The sequence below is a fragment of the Folsomia candida genome, unplaced genomic scaffold (assembly GCF_002217175.1).
Source record: "Folsomia candida strain VU population unplaced genomic scaffold, ASM221717v1 Fcan01_Sc021, whole genome shotgun sequence".
NCBI lineage: Eukaryota > Metazoa > Arthropoda > Collembola > Entomobryomorpha > Isotomidae > Folsomia > Folsomia candida.
The window spans coordinates 596,780-614,291 of record NW_019091213.1 but is presented as its reverse complement, the minus strand read 5'-3'; the positions used below and the strand labels follow the sequence as shown (position 1 = coordinate 614,291).

Sequence of the window (17,512 nt, the reverse complement as noted above, 5' to 3'; positions counted from 1 at the left end):
TGTAATGTAAACCCGGAAATATGTACCTATTTAAAAGTTATTATTAGTATTTCAAAACCCAAACAACCTGAGTGCTGTGTCTGTTGTGTAATTTCTTCCAAATCCATGCAATGCATAGTCTCATTTGCATAGATATATACTTACATAATGGAAGTTTCATTGCTGCATGCAGGTATCAATAAACCATAGTAAATATTTGCAATGTGTTTCTTAAATCTGGCATATTGTGCAAAATGGGCGCAATTAAACCGAGAATCGTCCTGATGACGATAACGCTGTCAAACTAATCGCACGTTCAGCAGTGCTTTCCAGTATGTAAATGTGTAGTCTATTCATTTGGGTGAAGGTCAACCATATCTATAGATATATAGCACTCTTCATTGCTCAGCAGCACTGTTACGACTCCAATCTTCTCCTGGTTGCGAAAATTGTGTTTGCAAAAGATACTGCATATTTACTCCACCAGGGCACAAATAAATCTCAAAAACCTCAATAAACCTTGACTCAGGTGAGAATCGCATTCATCATTTTGTAACTCTTTCAATTGATGGGTTTATTTATATGATACGATATGTAAATGTCAGGCAATCGAGAGAGGGAGGAGTGAAAATGTCGGTCAAGATTGACGAGGCAACTTCTCCACAGGAAATCGCGGCATGTTGGCCAGTGATCCAAGTTCTACGGCCGCACGTCGTGGAGTCGACGCTCGTGGACCGTGTGACGCAGCAGCAAAAGGAGGAAGGCTACCGACTCCTCTACATTCGCCAAGATGATCTCGGCGTGTGTGCCATTCTCGGTTTTCGTGTCCTCAACTTTCTTTGGTCAGGAAAAACCATGTACATTGACGACTTTTGCACGCTCCCTTCCACTCGGGGCAAAGGTTACGGCGGGGCACTGCTGGACCGTGCTGCAGAAATCGCCAAGGAACTCGACTGCGAGGGAGTGTCCCTGGACTCTGGGTACACAAGAAACGATGCTCATCGTCTCTACCTGAACAAAAAATTCCAACTCGCCAGCCACCATTTTCACAGAAACTTGAAGTAATGCCTGTCTACTTTTCTAATATTGCTTGATTTCAAATAAATGAACGTGACAGGAAAATATGTTGACAATGCTATTGTTGCATCCATATATACGTAACCCACGACGTCAGAACTATTCGCACCTACTGGGTTTGACCAAGTTGAAAACCGACAGATTCAGACTTTGATTAAAAATATGATTGGATTTATTGCACTATCAGCATGTTGCAAATAATGATAATGACACCACACAACTTGAACCAATGATGTGAGACATGCACTGAAGCACCAGTCGCAAACTGGTAAATATTTTTCTGCGGGCCACATTTTCTCTTGATATGCACATTTCATCAACTGAATTGAAAGGTGAACATTGTACATTTTACCTATCATATTTTGAAACGTGTTTGCATCACTCTTTGCAATTTGTATCATTAGCCAAAATGTCATCCGTGAAAATTATGGAAGCAAAAACGCACGAGGAAATTGCAACCTGTCGGCCAGTGATCCAAGTTCTACGTCCGCACGTCGTGGAATCCACATTCGTGGACCGTGTGACGCAACAGCAAAAAGAAGAAGGCTACCGACTCCTCTACATCCGCCAAGACGCTCTCGGCGTGTGTGCCATTCTCGGTTTTCGTGTCCTCAACTTTCTTTGGTCAGGAAAAACCATGTACATTGACGACTTTTGCACGCTCCCTTCCACTCGGGGCAAAGGTTACGGCGGGGCACTGCTGGACCGTGCTGCAGAAATCGCCAAGGAACTCGACTGCGAGGGAGTGTCCCTGGACTCTGGATACACAAGAAACGATGCTCATCGTCTCTACTTGAATAAAAAATTCAAATTGGACGAACATCATTTTCACAGATCTTTGACAGAGGATCAGTGACTTTGGTGGATACTACTCGTAGTAATAGCAAACAAAAGCAAATAAAATCAAGCAAAAACGCAAAGCTATCGTCTAAACCTGTATGTAATTTTCTTAGACATTTATTTTGACAAGAGACTGAGACGTGCAATGGAGAAATGACCAATGGGGTCTCATGGTCTACAAAATTAGGCCCAAATTATTATTTACTACAAATTATACTCTGTGAAAACATCACAGTTCACACCAATCTCTCAAACTTTGTAAGCGCAAGTAGAGAGTTCTAACTCCGTTTACGGTATTGGGCTCAAGGATAAGTAAACTGAAGTTATTTAAAACGGATTGAGCTTCCAGTACATAACTCGTCCTTCCCATCGCTAAATTGGAGTAATTATTTTGGCAGATGATGTATGTCTTCTCAAATGGAAATTACATGTTGTCGAAAGTAAGGAAACTTCACCCTCCGCATTTTCCGCATTCCATTAAATGTCAAAAATATGTAAAATTTCACTCCATGGATTAAGACAGGTTCCTTACTTCATGCGGTATTTTCACCTCGTGTAACGTTTCCTGCTGTGCTAGTCAGACATCATTTTCATCATATTCTTGGGGTCTGGTAAACACATGCATAACCACAACTTCACTCCACTGATCAATATCATTGGCACACAATGCCCAATCAGCCAATAATAAGCAAGTAACATGGTGGATAGAAAAAAGGAGAAAAATGCCGTTGTAATTGTAACTCTTTTCTCGGGCTTCCTCCGGGCTGACAAAGGACGTGGGCGAAACTTGTGAACGACGAAGAAAGAGGAATCACCTCACAACTCCCTTTATTGAGCTACTTACGTACTCGACGTCGTCCTAGGTTTGCATGGGACAAAGTTTTGCTTCCCATTGTTTACACACTTCCCTTTGAAGTAAATATGTGCTCGAAGTTTGCCTTCTTTTATTTTTCTCCCTCCCTCCATTCGCGTTATCAAGCGGGTGCAGGTGCTGGAAACGGGATTCGTGTCATTTTATGATTCGTGACAGGAGACGATTGGAGCACAAAAACGCTTCTTGTACCCTTTGTCCAACCATTTACGCTAATCATTCCTTGCATTTTCCAGTTGCCCTGATGAGCCATTTTGTACGAGTCTCCACAGTCTGACTGACTCCTCCAAGACGAGGGCGAGGAATGAGGATAAAGGAGGCAAGAAAGACGGTAATGCTGCAAGGGCGACAGGCCCAGCATGGTTCAGAATGCTGGCAAATCAATGAAATCTGTTGGGCCACACGTTGCCAAGCTGCACACAGGCGCCTACATATATTCGGGGTAAATACAGAGTTTGAAACGTCACGAAGACAGACTTTTCTTGCTCCTTCTTCTGCCCTCTCCAGAAGGAAGGAAGACCACGGTCAACTTTGGACAATTTATCCATATTTACTCATTATAAGCGACTTCTCTTCTGCCCACCGTGTCAGTCCGTTGCAGCCTTTCTCCGTCGCCACACACGCTCCGCTGCGACGAATGGTGGAGGTGCATACGTTTTCTGCTGCTACGAATCTTAATCAGCCTTGCAGCGAATACGAGTGGACTTGTTGTGGTCGTCTGCCTGCCAATTAAGTATCTGGATGGAGAAGAAGGGGAGTGGGTCGGGGAGGAGCAGACCCTTCTACGAGCTCCCCTCCCATGTCAAACCCTGCTCTCAAATAATTCAGGAGACGCGACTTCAACTCAAGTACTCGAGAAGGATGCCTGCCCCACGCGACGTTGGTGTGGGTGACGTGTCCCCGCTCCTCGCCAAGGACGTCAACGGCTACGACGGAGACGACAGTGATGTCCACATGAGACCGGCCGCCGGCTATGGAGGTCAGGTCGGTGTGAGACCTGTAAATACTCAGCGACCTTTCACGCCACGAGATAACAGTGCTAGTTTGTGGGGAGTTTCGGCACGGAAACGCCCGCCCAGTGCCATCACGTAAGTACCGCATTACTCCAAACAACGGGTCATTACATGGACCCACACTTTTTTGTTGGGTTTCACTTTCCTCCTTTGTTATCAACAAATTGCTATCGGAGAGAAATTGGTTAAATTACGGGGTTCGACTTACATAATGGTCGGTTGGTCAAGTAATTTTAACAAACAAACTCATACGCACACAGGTTGTCTCGACTCTCTGTTCCGATTGAAGACAGCGAAGAATCGACCACCACTTGGTCCGCATCAAGCAGTGGCAGCTCGACTAGTTCGACTTTGAGCAATACTTTTGGCAGCATCAGTCCCTCGGGAGGAGGAGGGGGCAGATTTTCCTCTGGGGGACGAATCGACCGAGGTCCAGAGCCAAAAAGTAGTTTGGGGAGCTTGAGTGGGTCTCTGGCTGGGATCGCGGAGGGTGAGGTTGACGACCTCGTGTGTGGGGACGGGTTGAACAATGGGAGATCGTCTGTGGGCGTCGGAAACGTGGAAAAAACGAGACTCCAAATGAAGTCACTTTCACTGCAAAATGGTGAGGACCTAATTTCATGTTCTCTATTGTTCTATCGCCTCGTCATGCATTTGCTGAGGGGAAACGTAGTAATGTGATTGTGCTCTGGATTTTGCAACGACCAAGGTCATGCACGGAGCTTGTACACACATTGTGCTCACTGGGCCTCCATTAAATATTCGGATTCAATTTTCATAACATGTTGGTGGTGGTGGTGGTGGTGGTGGGTTTCTAAAAACAAATACACCGTATTATTGATTTTATCTTCTTAGACGCCATAGTTTTGAATTCGTGATGACAGTCTGGTTCAAGTGCCGGGGGATTGGAACTTAGTACCTGGGAAACGTCACCCAAAAGTTCCGATCCCCTGGACATTTTAGTTATGCAAGTTACAGGGAAACGGAACCCACTTGTCGCAGGATTTAGCGGGCTTCGATTCCCCGGTACCCTCTTACGCAAAAGTTACGATTCCCCGGAACCCAACATTTTTCTTTAATTTTCCATAAATTGGATATATTTCCAAGAAAAAATTTTATTGTCTCAAATTAACCTCCCACCAATGAAGAACATTCGATAAAAAAATTAGAATTTTTTATAGTGGCGTTTTTCCTAAAATCGCAAATATTTGACAAATTTTAGGAGCGGCAAGTCCAAAAAGGTACGGGGAATCGTCACCCAGCAATTATTTTCAAGGAAAAATACAATTATTTTGAGAAAAAAATAATTGTAACACAATTATAGCGTAATAATTGTAACAATAACTGTAAAATAATTGTATTTTTCCTTGAAAATAATTGCTGGGTGACGATTCCCCGTACCTTTTTGGACTTGCCGCTCCTAAAATTTGTCAAATATTTGCGATTTTAGGAAAAACGCCACTATAAAAAATTCTAATTTTTTTATCGAATGTTCTTCATTGGTGGGAGGTTAATTTGAGACAATAAAATTTTTTCTTGGAAATATATCCAATTTATGGAAAATTAAAGAAAAATGTTGGGTTCCGGGGAATCGTAACTTTTGCGTAAGAGGGTACCGGGGAATCGAAGCCCGCTAAATCCTGCGACAAGTGGGTTCCGTTTCCCTGTAACTTGCATAACTAAAATGTCCAGGGGATCGGAACTTTTGGGTGACGTTTCCCAGGTACTAAGTTCCAATCCCCCGGCACTTGAACCAGACTGGATGAGGGCAATGTTTTTAATCTGGATATATAGCTCATGACCCAACCAACCAGCCAACTCGATAGGAGAACATACCTACGGGAAATAATAAGTAATTGGCAGATTTGGTGGCAGAAAGAGAGCAAACTCGCGAAACTTGACATGGATACAGGCAGGCAGCCAGGCAGAGAAAGTTGAGACCTCGTTCGCTTTTGTACATATATGTGGCCTTCCTTGCCTAAATAGTTAAACACTATTTGGTCGATTCCATTCATCTAATTATTCATTATTTTTGGGTCTGCTTCCGAGCAACGAAGCGGCTGAAGCGTATTTCTCTTGTCCGATTTATCCAAAAATCCTCCAATACTCGGAAATCGTCAATAGTTTAGTCAATAGCAGAATAATCGTCCGTCCGTACCGGATGATTGTGTGTGGTGGGACGATGGTTGGAAGCCACGTCGGCAATAAAAGCAATAGCCCTTCAATTTAGCAAAAAGAGAAGAGTTCAATAAAATATTGCGATGCGTGACACTTTCTCCGAGACAGAGTTCACATTTTTGCACTAATCGGATGGGCCAAATTACTCGGTGCATGTATTTATACGTACGTAGACTCCACTCCACTCCTTCACTGCACTTTCAGTTTCTCCTGCCTCCATGCTCGAGCACTTTTATGGCCACGTCTAAAGATGGGGAAAATGCAGTTCTATGTACGTACGCCAAACAAGGCTTGCACTTTGAGAGTCATTGCAAATCAATAAGCTTTTCATGTCTGAGTGACACCCACCAGTCCTTCCTCCCCATTTGGGAATCACAAGTAGCAATAATACCAATAAGCATCGTCCGGCTGCGTATACTACTTTTGTCACTCCATCGATGCTCCATCCTTGTATGGAAGTACGTATATGAGAAGGACGAGTAATGAGGACGGCGATGTGGAAAACCACTTTACTTTTATGAGTTTTATTAATTGCCAGGCTGGTGAGTATTGACCAGTTACATATCTCCCTTAGGTAACCATCTCCATACGTAATTTTCTTATCTCTCCAAATGCCGCTGTATCACTTGTTCTTAGCCCGAGCCAGGACATGTCGTGTCCGTCCGTCTGTCTGTGACATGCTATCGGATGAACTTGTTCAAATTCATATCTCACGGGATGAGTTGCTTGAAGATGGGCATGGTCCGTCACTGGTGGGGATCAGTGGTGGGAGTAAATTGTGTAAATATAAATTATTGTCGTGTCGTGTCTCCAGGTGAAACGATCAAAGATTGTGAGGACTGCGAGGCTGATGCCACTTCTCATTTTTCCAACAAGAAGGCTCGACACTCGGGCCGGGGTGATGTGGTCGGAGAAGCTGGTGCCAAGGGAGGAGGAGGGGACAGCAGATTTGTGTCGTCCCGACCTGGACTTGAGAATGGTCACAACAAGAGAGTGGACATGCCTGGGAGACCTGTCGACCCGGAGGAGGAGCAGCAGCAGAGTCAACACATCCATAATTTAGAACTAGCCGTCAACTACCTCAGCTCCTTTGTCAAGGAGTATGTGACATCAGGTAAACCTGCTGAATAAATTAGCTTCCAGCCGGCCAAGAATAGATTTTATGTGTTTATTGGCATAATTATCTTATCTGGAACGTAGATAAACCTCCGAAAGCAGAGGTCATTTCCATCCTGAAGAAAATTCGCCAGGCGCTGTCAACCGGTTCCAGCTTCCAGGATGGCCTCACTTCCAAACTGAGGAAACAGTTGTTGGAACTCATCTTCAAATTGGTAGAGAGAAATCCCAACGATGACAACATTTTGTTCTGGTCTTCGTTCGTTCTGCTCCATGTAAGCCACTCTCCTTCCTTAATTCCCATGTGACTCGCCCCAAGGTAAAACCTTGTCTTGATTGATGGGCGTCCCTCTTGCAGTGCAACATCATTGGGAACAATCTCACCACCTTGTTCAAAATGGTCTTCAAGTCGAGTAAATCCAAGGGCTACAAAGACGTGATTCTGGACACGGAATATTTAGGTACCATTTCGATACATCATTTCATCCTCATCAGGCTGTGTCACCTATATATGAGATAACTTTGACTTGAGGAAAGGGCCGGATCATCTAAAAAGAAACGACGTACGGTCGCCTCTGTAACAGTGGTAAGCAACGATTGTAACTTCTCGAGGCAACCGTACGTGGTTCTTTTTACATGATCCGGCCTTTTGCTCAAGTCAAAGTTCTCTCATATATAGGTGACACAGCCTGATCCTCACTCGTATTTCTAATAAATATTTATCAAATCCAATCAATTTCAGACGTTTTAATGAAGTCGTTTAGCCAAATTTGTCCAAAAACCCAGACTGAGTCTATGATATACGGTATTGAATTTTTTTTCAGAAATTTTTGTCTATGCTAATTTATTACACAACTTCATGCCTTTTCTCATTCAGGATACGGAACTCTAAAATTTCTTTGTGGCGACAACTCGGTGCTAAATCGAGTAATTGACCTGGACCTAATTCCGATTATGGCATTGCATCTCAAAATTCTGAATTGTGAGGTAAGCATAATTTCTTTCTGCTTTTCTTATCAATTTCTCTTCAAGGACTTTTTCACCATGTTCCCAATGATTTCCAATAATCCTCTCTGCGTTCTCCTGATCCAAGTTAATTGCTGTTCCGCTCTCCCCTTTCCTTTCGGTCTCAGCCTGTTTCTTGTTGACTTGGCCAACTTTCTCATGCTAATTTAGAAAATGTGCTCCATTACTGCTCTCTCTCTCCCTATCGCCGTCATTAGTTTTATTTGCTCTGTGTATATACGTAGATCGAGCTGTGTCAGGAGGGAGGTCGAGTGCCCGAAGGGATTTTCAACGGAACATTCCAATTGACGTCCATCCTTCGAAAGTATTTCCAATAATTATTATTTTACTCGAATAAGAAAGGTCGTCCAAAGTCTGCTCGTGTTTCACTCCTGATTGTTTCTCACTAGTGTCGTTGGGGAGAGTCGAGCCCTCATCGCGGTGGTGCAGAGCGGACTTATGGATGAGCTCTGCACCACGCTGCCATGGGCCTTGGGGGACATCGATGTCCTCACAAACATCGTCAGGATTCTGAGGTGAGTTTGTGCATATCACGACTATTTTACTTACTGCTTTACCTGTAGTGGTGCAGCGTAATGACAAAGGTCACCCCTTGGGAGACAAATTTACTATTGCGCAACCCTGATTATCCTTGCACAATTCAGTTGTCATCATCATAATAACAGCAGCCCAATAAGCAATTTCTCCATCAGTCTGCTAAACTGCGAACTAACGTTTTGACGCCTCTTTCCTTTGATTACGTTGCCAGTGTGGGTCCAGACTGATTGTTTTCGTAGCATTTTGAGTAATAGCAAAGCGAGGAAGCTCGTCGGAACAGCGGGTACCGTCGTGCGGATTGAATTGATTGTGCCCATTATTATCCGCGTGTCTGGCTTAAGCCTCACACCCATGACTGGCTGCTTGGACGTTAGCCGTTCCTTTCAGCCTGCCAGTTTTCATATCCTTTTCACACCCTTTTTTACAGCATTTGTTTTGTTTTACATGGTGGGGGGACAGCGTGGTGTCCATGGATGGGGTGTGCTGTCAAGTAATGTACAACAATGAGGGATTCTGCCCCACCGTGGTTCGCCTGTTCAAACAGTGGTACGACAAGGACGATGTCATGGTGAGGACGATGTACTGTCTTGGGAATCTCTTGGCCAATGCGGACGACATGCGAGTGAACGTGAGTACACAATTTAGCTAATAACATCACTCCTTACTTACACAATCCTGGAGGACAATGGAGCAAAGTTGGCGATGTTCCGGCCTCGCACCGTTTTTGTAATCAATCTTTCCTTCCCTTCTTCCGAGCTGACTCGACAAAGGGAATAAATACTGCCCAACATTACCAACAAAGACCACGTTGGCAAATAACTTTGTTTCGCGAGTCAATAGTAATTTTTCTCTCCTCTCCTTTGTCCAGCTTTTCGAGGAGCCAGACTCGTTCCCTTCCATTTTAAAAGTGATGTTGCACTATCTCGACAAATCACCAAACAGTCCACCCTCCGTCGACATTTTGATCAAGGTGAGCCATGCTTCAGCTGAGATTTCAGCCGATTGCACGCTGTTGACCCATTTATTTCGTACCCTTGGAGGTTGCCCCTTCTGCTCATTAAGTATTTCCTGTACTCACAGACAACGCGTGTCATGGCCAACTGGATTCTGAATCCGTTCGTGGGTTCTGAAATCTGCGACGACCCGTCCCTGTCCAACGCGTTGTTTGATACTCTGCAAAACGGGAGGTCCTCTCAGGAACTGGTACTTTGTGTGATGTGCGCCCTCAACAACACCAGCTTTTACATCAACTACACCGAGCTGGACAGCGGCACGATGAAAACAGCCGAATGTACAGTGAAGCGCTTAAATTAACTACTCGTTTTTTTGCCACCGTGTGTGAGGATTTACAAAAGGAATTTTATTTGCAGACCTGTTTCAGAATTTGGGGTCTCAGGGGTTGGAGGTGAGGGAGGAAACGGTGAAAGTCTTGGGAAACTTGACCCGCAATGCTGATGTCCGGCTGATGGCCGCCGAATGTATTTAATACATATTTATATATAATACGTAGTTTAGTTTTATGGGCACTGGTGAATAGTGCGATAATGCATGGCTACAACTCATTGTTCCAGACATGGAGAATATTTTACTGAGTTTGGATGAGGCCCAAGCCTCGGTGGAACTCCTCTGTGCAACCTGCGGAGTTCTCATCAACGTCGTGATTGAGGAGCGAGTGAAGGCCCAGTTCCTCCTGCACGGGGGACTTGACCGGTAAATGGGTGGCACGAAAAAGACCGCTGCTTCCATTATCTCACGTCTCGGTAATTCTCTCATTTCATTTCAGAGTGACGCGCGTGTTGGACAGAATTGAGGACATGATGGTCTCCCTAATAACTTGCCAAGTCATCTGGAACTTGTTGATCTCGCATGAAAACCAGGGGTTCGACTTGGCCGAGTGCATATCTCCGAGTCAACGCATGCAAATAAAAAATATTCTAGTCGACAAGTTGGGGAAAGTGCAGAAGAGTCGGAATGAGGCGATGTCTGCAACAGAATGTGATAATGACCACGGGGACTCTGTGAGCTGTACCTGCTACTCCACATTCCAGTTAATCAGGGAGGATTTCATGCTGGTAGCCAAAGATATCGTAGATAAATTATAGCCTGCTCTAGTTTCATACATATTTCACCACGACGCGAGAAGACGGACTTTAAAAATCTCAGCAACAAGATAATATTTTTGTAACAAAAGTTATAATTGATCACGTTTGACTGTCGCAGCATTAAAATGACTACATGAGTTCAAGGAGTATATATTGTTTTCTGGTGGGTAGTACATTATTCGTAGCAGTAACTAATTTGCATATATTTGATGAGTAATAATAATTAATTAGTTAAGACGACGACGATGATTGGCTTGAGAGGGTTGGAGGGCTACTCCGCACTGACGCTCTGATGGTGATCGCTCCCTTCCATTGACACCAGCGTTGCTTCGGTCAACAGGCCCAGGTCAATTTCCGACGAGTTTGCTGTGTGGTAAACAGAAAGGTAAGTGCCAATGCCACAAAAGGATACAAAAAATGTGTTACCTTTGGCAGTTAGTAGCTGAAAAAATGTGTCCAATGGATTCAGCTTTTCTTTCGTCACTGACACGTCACCTGAACAAGAACATTTTCACAACTGCGGCAGAACTGACAAACGCCTTATAGATTTGTGGCCATACCTTTCTTCTTTTTATCTCCAGCCAAGGTCATCATCCGTTTCCTGTTTTGTGAAACAGATCCGCTCAGCAGATCGCTGGCATGTTGACGAGCTCTGAGAGAGACGGACATTTTGTGGGGCCAAGCATTCAGTATGCGGCTTGCTCTGGTCTTTGGCAGGAGTGAAAGGAGTTGCAGCTTCCGTGTCACGTTCTCCTCCTTGTCCTCCTTAATGTCTAGAGATGCAATCGCGCCAAGCATTATGCACCCCGTGTAGGTATGCAAATACGCGTACATGCAAATAAGCTTCAATGGTTTAAATGAACCTGTCATGATGGTTTTGACGAGGTCGATCTGGAGATCGAACGTGCCGGCTCTGACATGCCACAAGAACTGGTCAAACTTGAAGACTCGGTATCCCAAATATGCGAAGAAGGGGGTGAAGCCTTGCGGGAGGGGACAGGCCAGCGTACTCAATGCCAACGTGTAGTGTTCCATCAACATGAAGAGTTTGAGCCGCACATCCCATTCCAACGCGTCTCTGTAGTTTCCAAGAGTCACAAAAATTTCCAAGTCATCATCACAAAGAAGGGAACGGTGTGTGCATACATGAGCTTGAAACCTTTGTCCCTGTTCTTGGTGGGTTGCAAGTGGGCCGTGAGGCAGAGGAGGTGACAAAGCAGTCGCGCCGTGTCGCCCAAAGCGCACACATACTTTCCTGCGACCGTGTGGCCATGGAGAGGCCACTCTTTCCTCTCCTTTAAGAGATGCATGCTTATTTCACGCAGATTCTGTGAAAGAGTTCAAAGTTGTAAAGTAGGGTTTGTAAGCGAGGAGTTGGTGTTCTTACAATGGAGAAAATGTACTCTTGCTTGTTCGCAGTGCAGGATTCTTGCTCGACAAAAGGCAGTTGGAGTTCAGTCGCCCGTCGTCCAAACATTCCGACAATGTCGCCAAGAGAAGTGCAGATCATTGGGGAGGAGGGAGACATTGGACCAGGAGTGCTGGCTCTGGACAATGCTTCCGGCTTGTAACACTGGAGCGACAAGATCAACTTTTCTGAAATGTCCTTGTGGTTGAACCTCTTGCTCCGCGAGTAGTTGCGGTTCAGTTGCCACAAACAAGTCCAGCAGTCGGTCACATTATGAGGGAACACCCTCTGGCTCGGGGACAGCAGCATGATCGACACATCTTTCGACCCTTGCGTCGTAATCCTCAAGGATGGTGTCGTCTAGATAGATATGCATAACTCGTACATAATACTCTCCAACCGCTTGGTCCGCGAACTCGCCACAAGTCACGTGCCCCACAATGATATTTTACCATTGTAGGATGGGGTACATGACGTGTGGCGCGTTTGCTGACTAAATGGTTGGATAATATCGGAAGCAGCGTTTTGAATTTAGCTATATAGAGCTTACAATTGAGCTGTTTGATTCCGGGTCGGCGGAGTATGGGATCAAGTAAAGAAATGAGTCCATGTTGGGCAAAATTTGCTTCTTTGCCTGGAGATGAGCATGACCAATCAGAAATTCTTGATAAATCTGCTTCAGACCGAGATTCCCCAACATCTTGCCCTCGTCATAAATAATCTGCACGCATATTACCTCAATTATCCTCAATTTTTTACACGGAATAACCTCAAAAGTATTCAAAGCATGAAAGCGGGTATAAATGGGGATTCGAGGAGTGCATACCCTTTTGGCAACGTTGATGTCTCCCACGTGCACAAGGAAATGGTGTAACACGGCCAGTTTGAACTGGGTGTCCGTTTTCCGTTTCTCCATGAGGGGCAGGAGTAAGGACGAGGTGAGTTCGACGGGGGTGTGAGCCAAGTCTTGAAACACGAGGTTGGTCGTCGTTGAGAACTTGGGGCTCAGATCTGTCTTCTCATCACATTGAGCAGCAGCACTCTTGCCGTTGTCAGCATTGAGGACGTTGAACAGGCAGAGGAAGGGGGGGCTCGGATTCGTCGTCCTCAGTCCCAACATGTCCCACGAAAAGTCCAAGTGATGGCTGGGCTCGTGACTGGAGCCAACGTCGAGAAAGTGGACAAAATAAGGCCACCCCACAACCACGAGATACTGATCTGTGCAGAGAAAGCAGAAGGCAACCATCACTACCAGTGACTACCACGCCATCGAGACAACAATGTCCGCCCACTCGATTCTTACCTTTCGAGTACAAACCAACGTCCAGGTGAAGCTGAGTGTCGCAAGGTTCATCGCCTCCTTGAATTGTCTCCACACTCACGTCGACGTCCAGCGTTTTATTATGATGCAACATGCTCACGGAATATTTCGGGGTGGACGTGGGGCACAGGCGAAAAAGATAAGCGGCCCCGGACAAGTGAGCGAGAAGTTTCAGCTGAACAGAGGAAGACGTGAGAACGGTGGGATCGTAAGCCAGCTTTAAAGAAGGTGATGGTGAGGTCACGCCCTCTCCTGACCTTGAATGACCTGACGACATGGAAGCATCCGACAAAGGCATGTTCAGCTAATTATAAGATATTTAAAACCATTATGCAAATTGGTGAAGAGTTAGTAAACCGTAGTAACGTTGGAAGTAGCTCGCCTTGTAATACTACACTCTTAGAAATGTGTCTAACTTAGCGCTGAGTTACTTGCCTGCATACACTGTACGGGGTATTGATAAATCTACACAGGGTAAAGTGACCAACCCTTCACCGAGTTTGCCCAAACTTTACTCTGTTTAGGCCACTTTACTTGCGTTTACCCCAGAAAGAGTTGGCAATGCATATCTTACCCGTGGCAGAGTTATCGAGTTGGGCGGGGAGATTGGCTGAAGCCACAAAGTAGCTCAGTTCCCACTCAACCGCCTTCCGCATACGCTGCGAGTGTAATTTTGGCAGTGGAATTTTATTTATTTTCTGACCCCCGTTTAATTCTAACCACCCCCACTTGAAAATTGCAACACAAGTAGTGCAAGGACTTCTACAGCAATTTGGATTACAGGAATACGTAAAAAATCGAGGGTAAATAAATAATTAAGAAATTCTTTCAAATCATACAATAAATTGTATTCTCATAAATTTGATTCGAATTTTCCGTCTTATTTTCAGATCACCATATTGCAGATGACGAATTACTAGAGCCATCGAAAGGGGGGGGGATGAAATTTTAAAATTGATAATTAATTAATAAAATCTTGTATTGAAATTATGTAAGGACAATTAAGTAGATTTCAAATTATTTGCATATACCGCTCTCACAGAAAGACCCCGGTACCGAGTAAGCAGTACCCCTATGAGGGTTACCAATGCGCAGTGCCCTGGCTGGAAGCGTTACTCCGCTGGGAGTAACGCTGTATTCAACCGGAGTAAAATGCGTAACTCTTTTGCTTTTAAGCTCCCACGTACACCATAGAGAGTGCATACACTATTAACTCTGGCATGGATAGAATTTTACTCCGTGTGGGGTTATTTATTCTTACAGTGTATGACAGAATGAGTCAAACGATATACTTGCATATTCGCGTTTAATAATTTAAAATTCAATTTAATAATTCACAAAGTGTCATGATTTTGATTAGAGTTTGCATTAATGGTGCAGAAAAAACGAATAAAAAAGACAAAATAGATCCAAATTTTGATATATGCATGCACTAATGGTGCAATATAAAGGACAAAAAGGAGAAGTGGCCGAAGTAGGTTGCACCACCTGTGCAACATTAGCGACCAACTGCGCCACATAATTTTGGAAACTTTTTGTCAAAATTGTATGAGTTGTTCTCCCGGAGATTCTGCACTATTGGTGCGTTGTACATCGGGTCCCCCAATTATTTCGCATCAATTTGTGCTACCAAATGTTAGATACCAAATGTTAGAAACCGTAGTAACGTTAGAAGTAGCTCACCCTGTAATAATGATTTGGTTATAACTTGCTCCAAAGGTGCAGAAAAATGCAACAAAATAGATACATAATTTTTTGCAATTATGCACCAATGGTGCAGAAAAATCCAACAAAGTGGATCAATAATTTTTATGCAATGTTGCACCAATGGTGCAGAAAAATTAAACAAAATAGATCAATAATTATTATGCATCGAGAAGAGTCCAAAAATTGTGCATCACTGGTGCAGAATTACCTACCAACGAGCAACGAAAATTTTGAAAAATTTATGTCAAAATTGTATGATCATTTCTCCCGGATATTCTGCATTATTGGTGCGTTTTGCGTCCGTGCCTCCAATTATTTCGCATCATTTTGTGTTCCCGATTGTTAGATATCAATGGTCCTATTAACTTGTTAAAAAATTTGATTCGGTTTGTTTAGTACCAATGGTGCGCCTAACGTATCCAATAATGGTCAAGGGGCTGTTTAATTAGCATCAATTGATGCAAAAAGGTCGTTAACATACAGACGGACGGACGGACGGACAAGAGGAATTCAATAGCTCCCGTGCTACGCAGGGCGAGCTAATAACAGAGTGCAAATATTTGACTCACGACGGACTCTCTGGGGAAATCTTTATGAAATTGCACGACGGAGAGGAAGCACTTTGGAGCTTGAGCAGAAACCTCCTCATCGTCGAAACTGGATTGTCGTGGTTTGCGAAAGTGAGCAAAGGCCACGGCTTCCTGAAGAGGTAACCATTGAGCCCACCAAAAGCGTTTCGCCACCATCTCCGAACCCACCACTTGAAGCTGGGCTGATTTCCCAGTGCTAATTGAGGATTCCACATCATAGAGAATTATGCCTACACATCAATACATAGATATTAATATGCATATTAATCTAATTAACCTAACCACCATCCCTCGAACGCTTACTTTCCTCCAGACTGAGGACAAGAAGTCTGGACGTGCACGAGAAATTTGTGGCTTCCTGTTCTTCCTCTTCCGTTGTGTCAACCTCAACCTCCTCGCCACCCTGCCTCGCCTTGACGCATTGTGGGAGAAAGTGGACCCGCACTTCTGAGTCTCTCCCCTCAACCACCCCCACTCGAGCCAGCACCTCGTCCACCTCCACCCCGGAACTGACGTTCCCTTCCGAGGCTCTCACTAAATACAGGGATGCGGAGTACGTATCGGCATGATGGCTCCCAGCCTTAATCCTGGACACCAGTGCGATGAGAAACAAGGGGTCGTCCCGTATTGGGGAACTCTTCTGTTTTGAACTCTGGTCATCTCGAAAGTTTTGAGCGTTGAGTGGTTGGAGGGAGACGTGGCTGACTTCTGCCTTGACTTCTTGGGCCGCATCCTCCTCCGCCCGAGGGCAGGGGCCAAAATTGAACTGCCTTTCCACCCGAACAGCGTTCCTCTTGTCTTGGAACTCTGTCAGAGTGAAGTGGATTCCTCCTCTGCTGTTGCTGCTGCTGCTGGGATTTGTGTGGAGAAGTCCTCGGTCCGTGTGCCCAATTATGCGAACCATTATGATAACACAACTTCATCAGTTTCATCTGTGGCACAGATGAAAGTGAACGCACCCCGGAATGAATTGGCTGGCAGAATTTCAAGTGCTCACGTCGAAAGAGTGGGAGTGTCCAGTATAAATATGGCGAGTGGTTGAGATTATTATTTTGAGAAGTGGTGCATTCGATATGCAATTAGACAGCCCAGCACCGGGCTCCACTAGTAAAATAACACTGGGCAGAAGATTGTCACCTTTCCGGAGGCTGTTTATTGATTTTCCTGAAGAATCTCTCCTCAACTACACAGGCCGACTACGAGGCTGGTGAAATGGGGAAAGCGAGTTCTCGTTGCTCAACATCATCTTTGTGGGAGGAGAGAGAAGATGCTACCCGGTTTTCAACCCTTCTCCACATGAACAAGCTTTTCTCCTCTCTTTTATCGGGTCCACCCTTGAAAATCTTCTCTGCCGATGCACTTTAACAGAATAATAAGCCACGCAATACTTCTCACTTCAATTGGACTCTTCAACAGCTAGCTAAACATGAGCACAAACGGGTTATAGTTACACCAATTGCATGAGACTGCAAAACGTGTGCTTATGATTGTAATATTCGTAATATGAGCCTGACACCGCATAAAATCGCGTTTAAATGAGTTATAAAATTATAAAACAAGTTCGTTTCTATTAGATTCCAGCAGTTTCTGGAGTGAACGTGAACGTGCATGCATACGTGATGCTTCCTGCCAAGTCTGAAACTTAATATGCAATAAACATTTACACCGACTCAAGTCACAAATGTAGTGCTGCACACATGTTTAATTATGCAATGCAAGGCTGTCCTTCTTATCGATGAGATCCATT

At 44.6% G+C, this 17,512-nt stretch overlaps 4 protein-coding genes across 4 annotated transcripts; 3 read left to right on the top strand and 1 right to left on the bottom strand.

Annotated features, from left to right (window-relative positions):
• Positions 1–52: 52 nt before the first annotated feature.
• On the top strand, positions 53–10,888 carry LOC110858326 (armadillo repeat-containing protein 2). The gene is made up of 17 exons (XM_022107055.2): positions 53–508; positions 585–1,388; positions 1,461–3,855; positions 4,041–4,384; positions 6,773–7,072; positions 7,159–7,349; positions 7,433–7,535; positions 7,817–7,879; positions 7,952–8,061; positions 8,325–8,404; positions 8,490–8,615; positions 9,097–9,265; positions 9,506–9,607; positions 9,718–9,928; positions 10,008–10,115; positions 10,209–10,347; positions 10,421–10,888. The coding sequence occupies exons 3-17, from the start codon at positions 3,509–3,511 to the stop codon at positions 10,737–10,739; spliced, it is 2,712 nt and encodes a 903-aa protein (XP_021962747.2). The 5' UTR covers positions 53–508; positions 585–1,388; positions 1,461–3,508; the 3' UTR covers positions 10,740–10,888.
• LOC110858328 (uncharacterized N-acetyltransferase YhdJ) lies at positions 610–1,044 on the top strand. The gene has a single exon (XM_035858761.1). The coding sequence runs from the start codon at positions 610–612 to the stop codon at positions 1,042–1,044; it is 435 nt and encodes a 144-aa protein (XP_035714654.1).
• LOC110858327 (uncharacterized N-acetyltransferase YhdJ) lies at positions 1,466–1,912 on the top strand. Its single transcript, XM_035858760.1, has one exon. It carries the CDS (start codon positions 1,466–1,468, stop codon positions 1,910–1,912), a length of 447 nt encoding a protein of 148 aa, XP_035714653.1.
• LOC110858322 (protein pigeon) lies at positions 10,814–17,345 on the bottom strand. Its single transcript, XM_022107051.2, has 11 exons — positions 16,069–17,345; positions 15,745–15,995; positions 13,451–13,772; positions 12,974–13,365; positions 12,698–12,868; positions 12,127–12,507; positions 11,886–12,067; positions 11,603–11,817; positions 11,300–11,512; positions 11,166–11,234; positions 10,814–11,105 (listed from the first exon to the last, which is right to left on the bottom strand). Exons 1-11 carry the CDS (start codon positions 16,667–16,669, stop codon positions 11,011–11,013), a joined length of 2,892 nt encoding a protein of 963 aa, XP_021962743.1. The 5' UTR covers positions 16,670–17,345; the 3' UTR covers positions 10,814–11,010.
• Between the last annotated feature and the right edge of the window lie 167 nt (positions 17,346–17,512).

Excerpts from the sequence above, each read along its gene's own strand:
- LOC110858328 (XM_035858761.1), top strand. The coding sequence starts at position 610 with ATGTCGGTCAAGATTGACGAGGCAACTTCTCCACAGGAAATCGCGGCA.
- LOC110858327 (XM_035858760.1), top strand. The coding sequence starts at position 1,466 with ATGTCATCCGTGAAAATTATGGAAGCAAAAACGCACGAGGAAATTGCA.
- LOC110858326 (XM_022107055.2), top strand. The coding sequence starts at position 3,509 with ATGGAGAAGAAGGGGAGTGGGTCGGGGAGGAGCAGACCCTTCTACGAG. Across the intron at positions 8,616-9,096 it reads AACATCGTCAGGATTCTGAG|CGTGGTGTCCATGGATGGGG; the intron begins GTGAGTTTGTGC and ends GTGGGGGGACAG. Across the intron at positions 9,266-9,505 it reads CGGACGACATGCGAGTGAAC|CTTTTCGAGGAGCCAGACTC; the intron begins GTGAGTACACAA and ends TCCTTTGTCCAG.
- LOC110858322 (XM_022107051.2), bottom strand. The coding sequence starts at position 16,669 with ATGGTTCGCATAATTGGGCACACGGACCGAGGACTTCTCCACACAAAT. Across the intron at positions 12,508-12,697 it reads CGGAATCAAACAGCTCAATT|ACGACACCATCCTTGAGGAT; the intron begins GTAAGCTCTATA and ends ATATCTATCTAG. Across the intron at positions 11,106-11,165 it reads TCAGCTACTAACTGCCAAAG|CAAACTCGTCGGAAATTGAC; the intron begins GTAACACATTTT and ends TTTACCACACAG.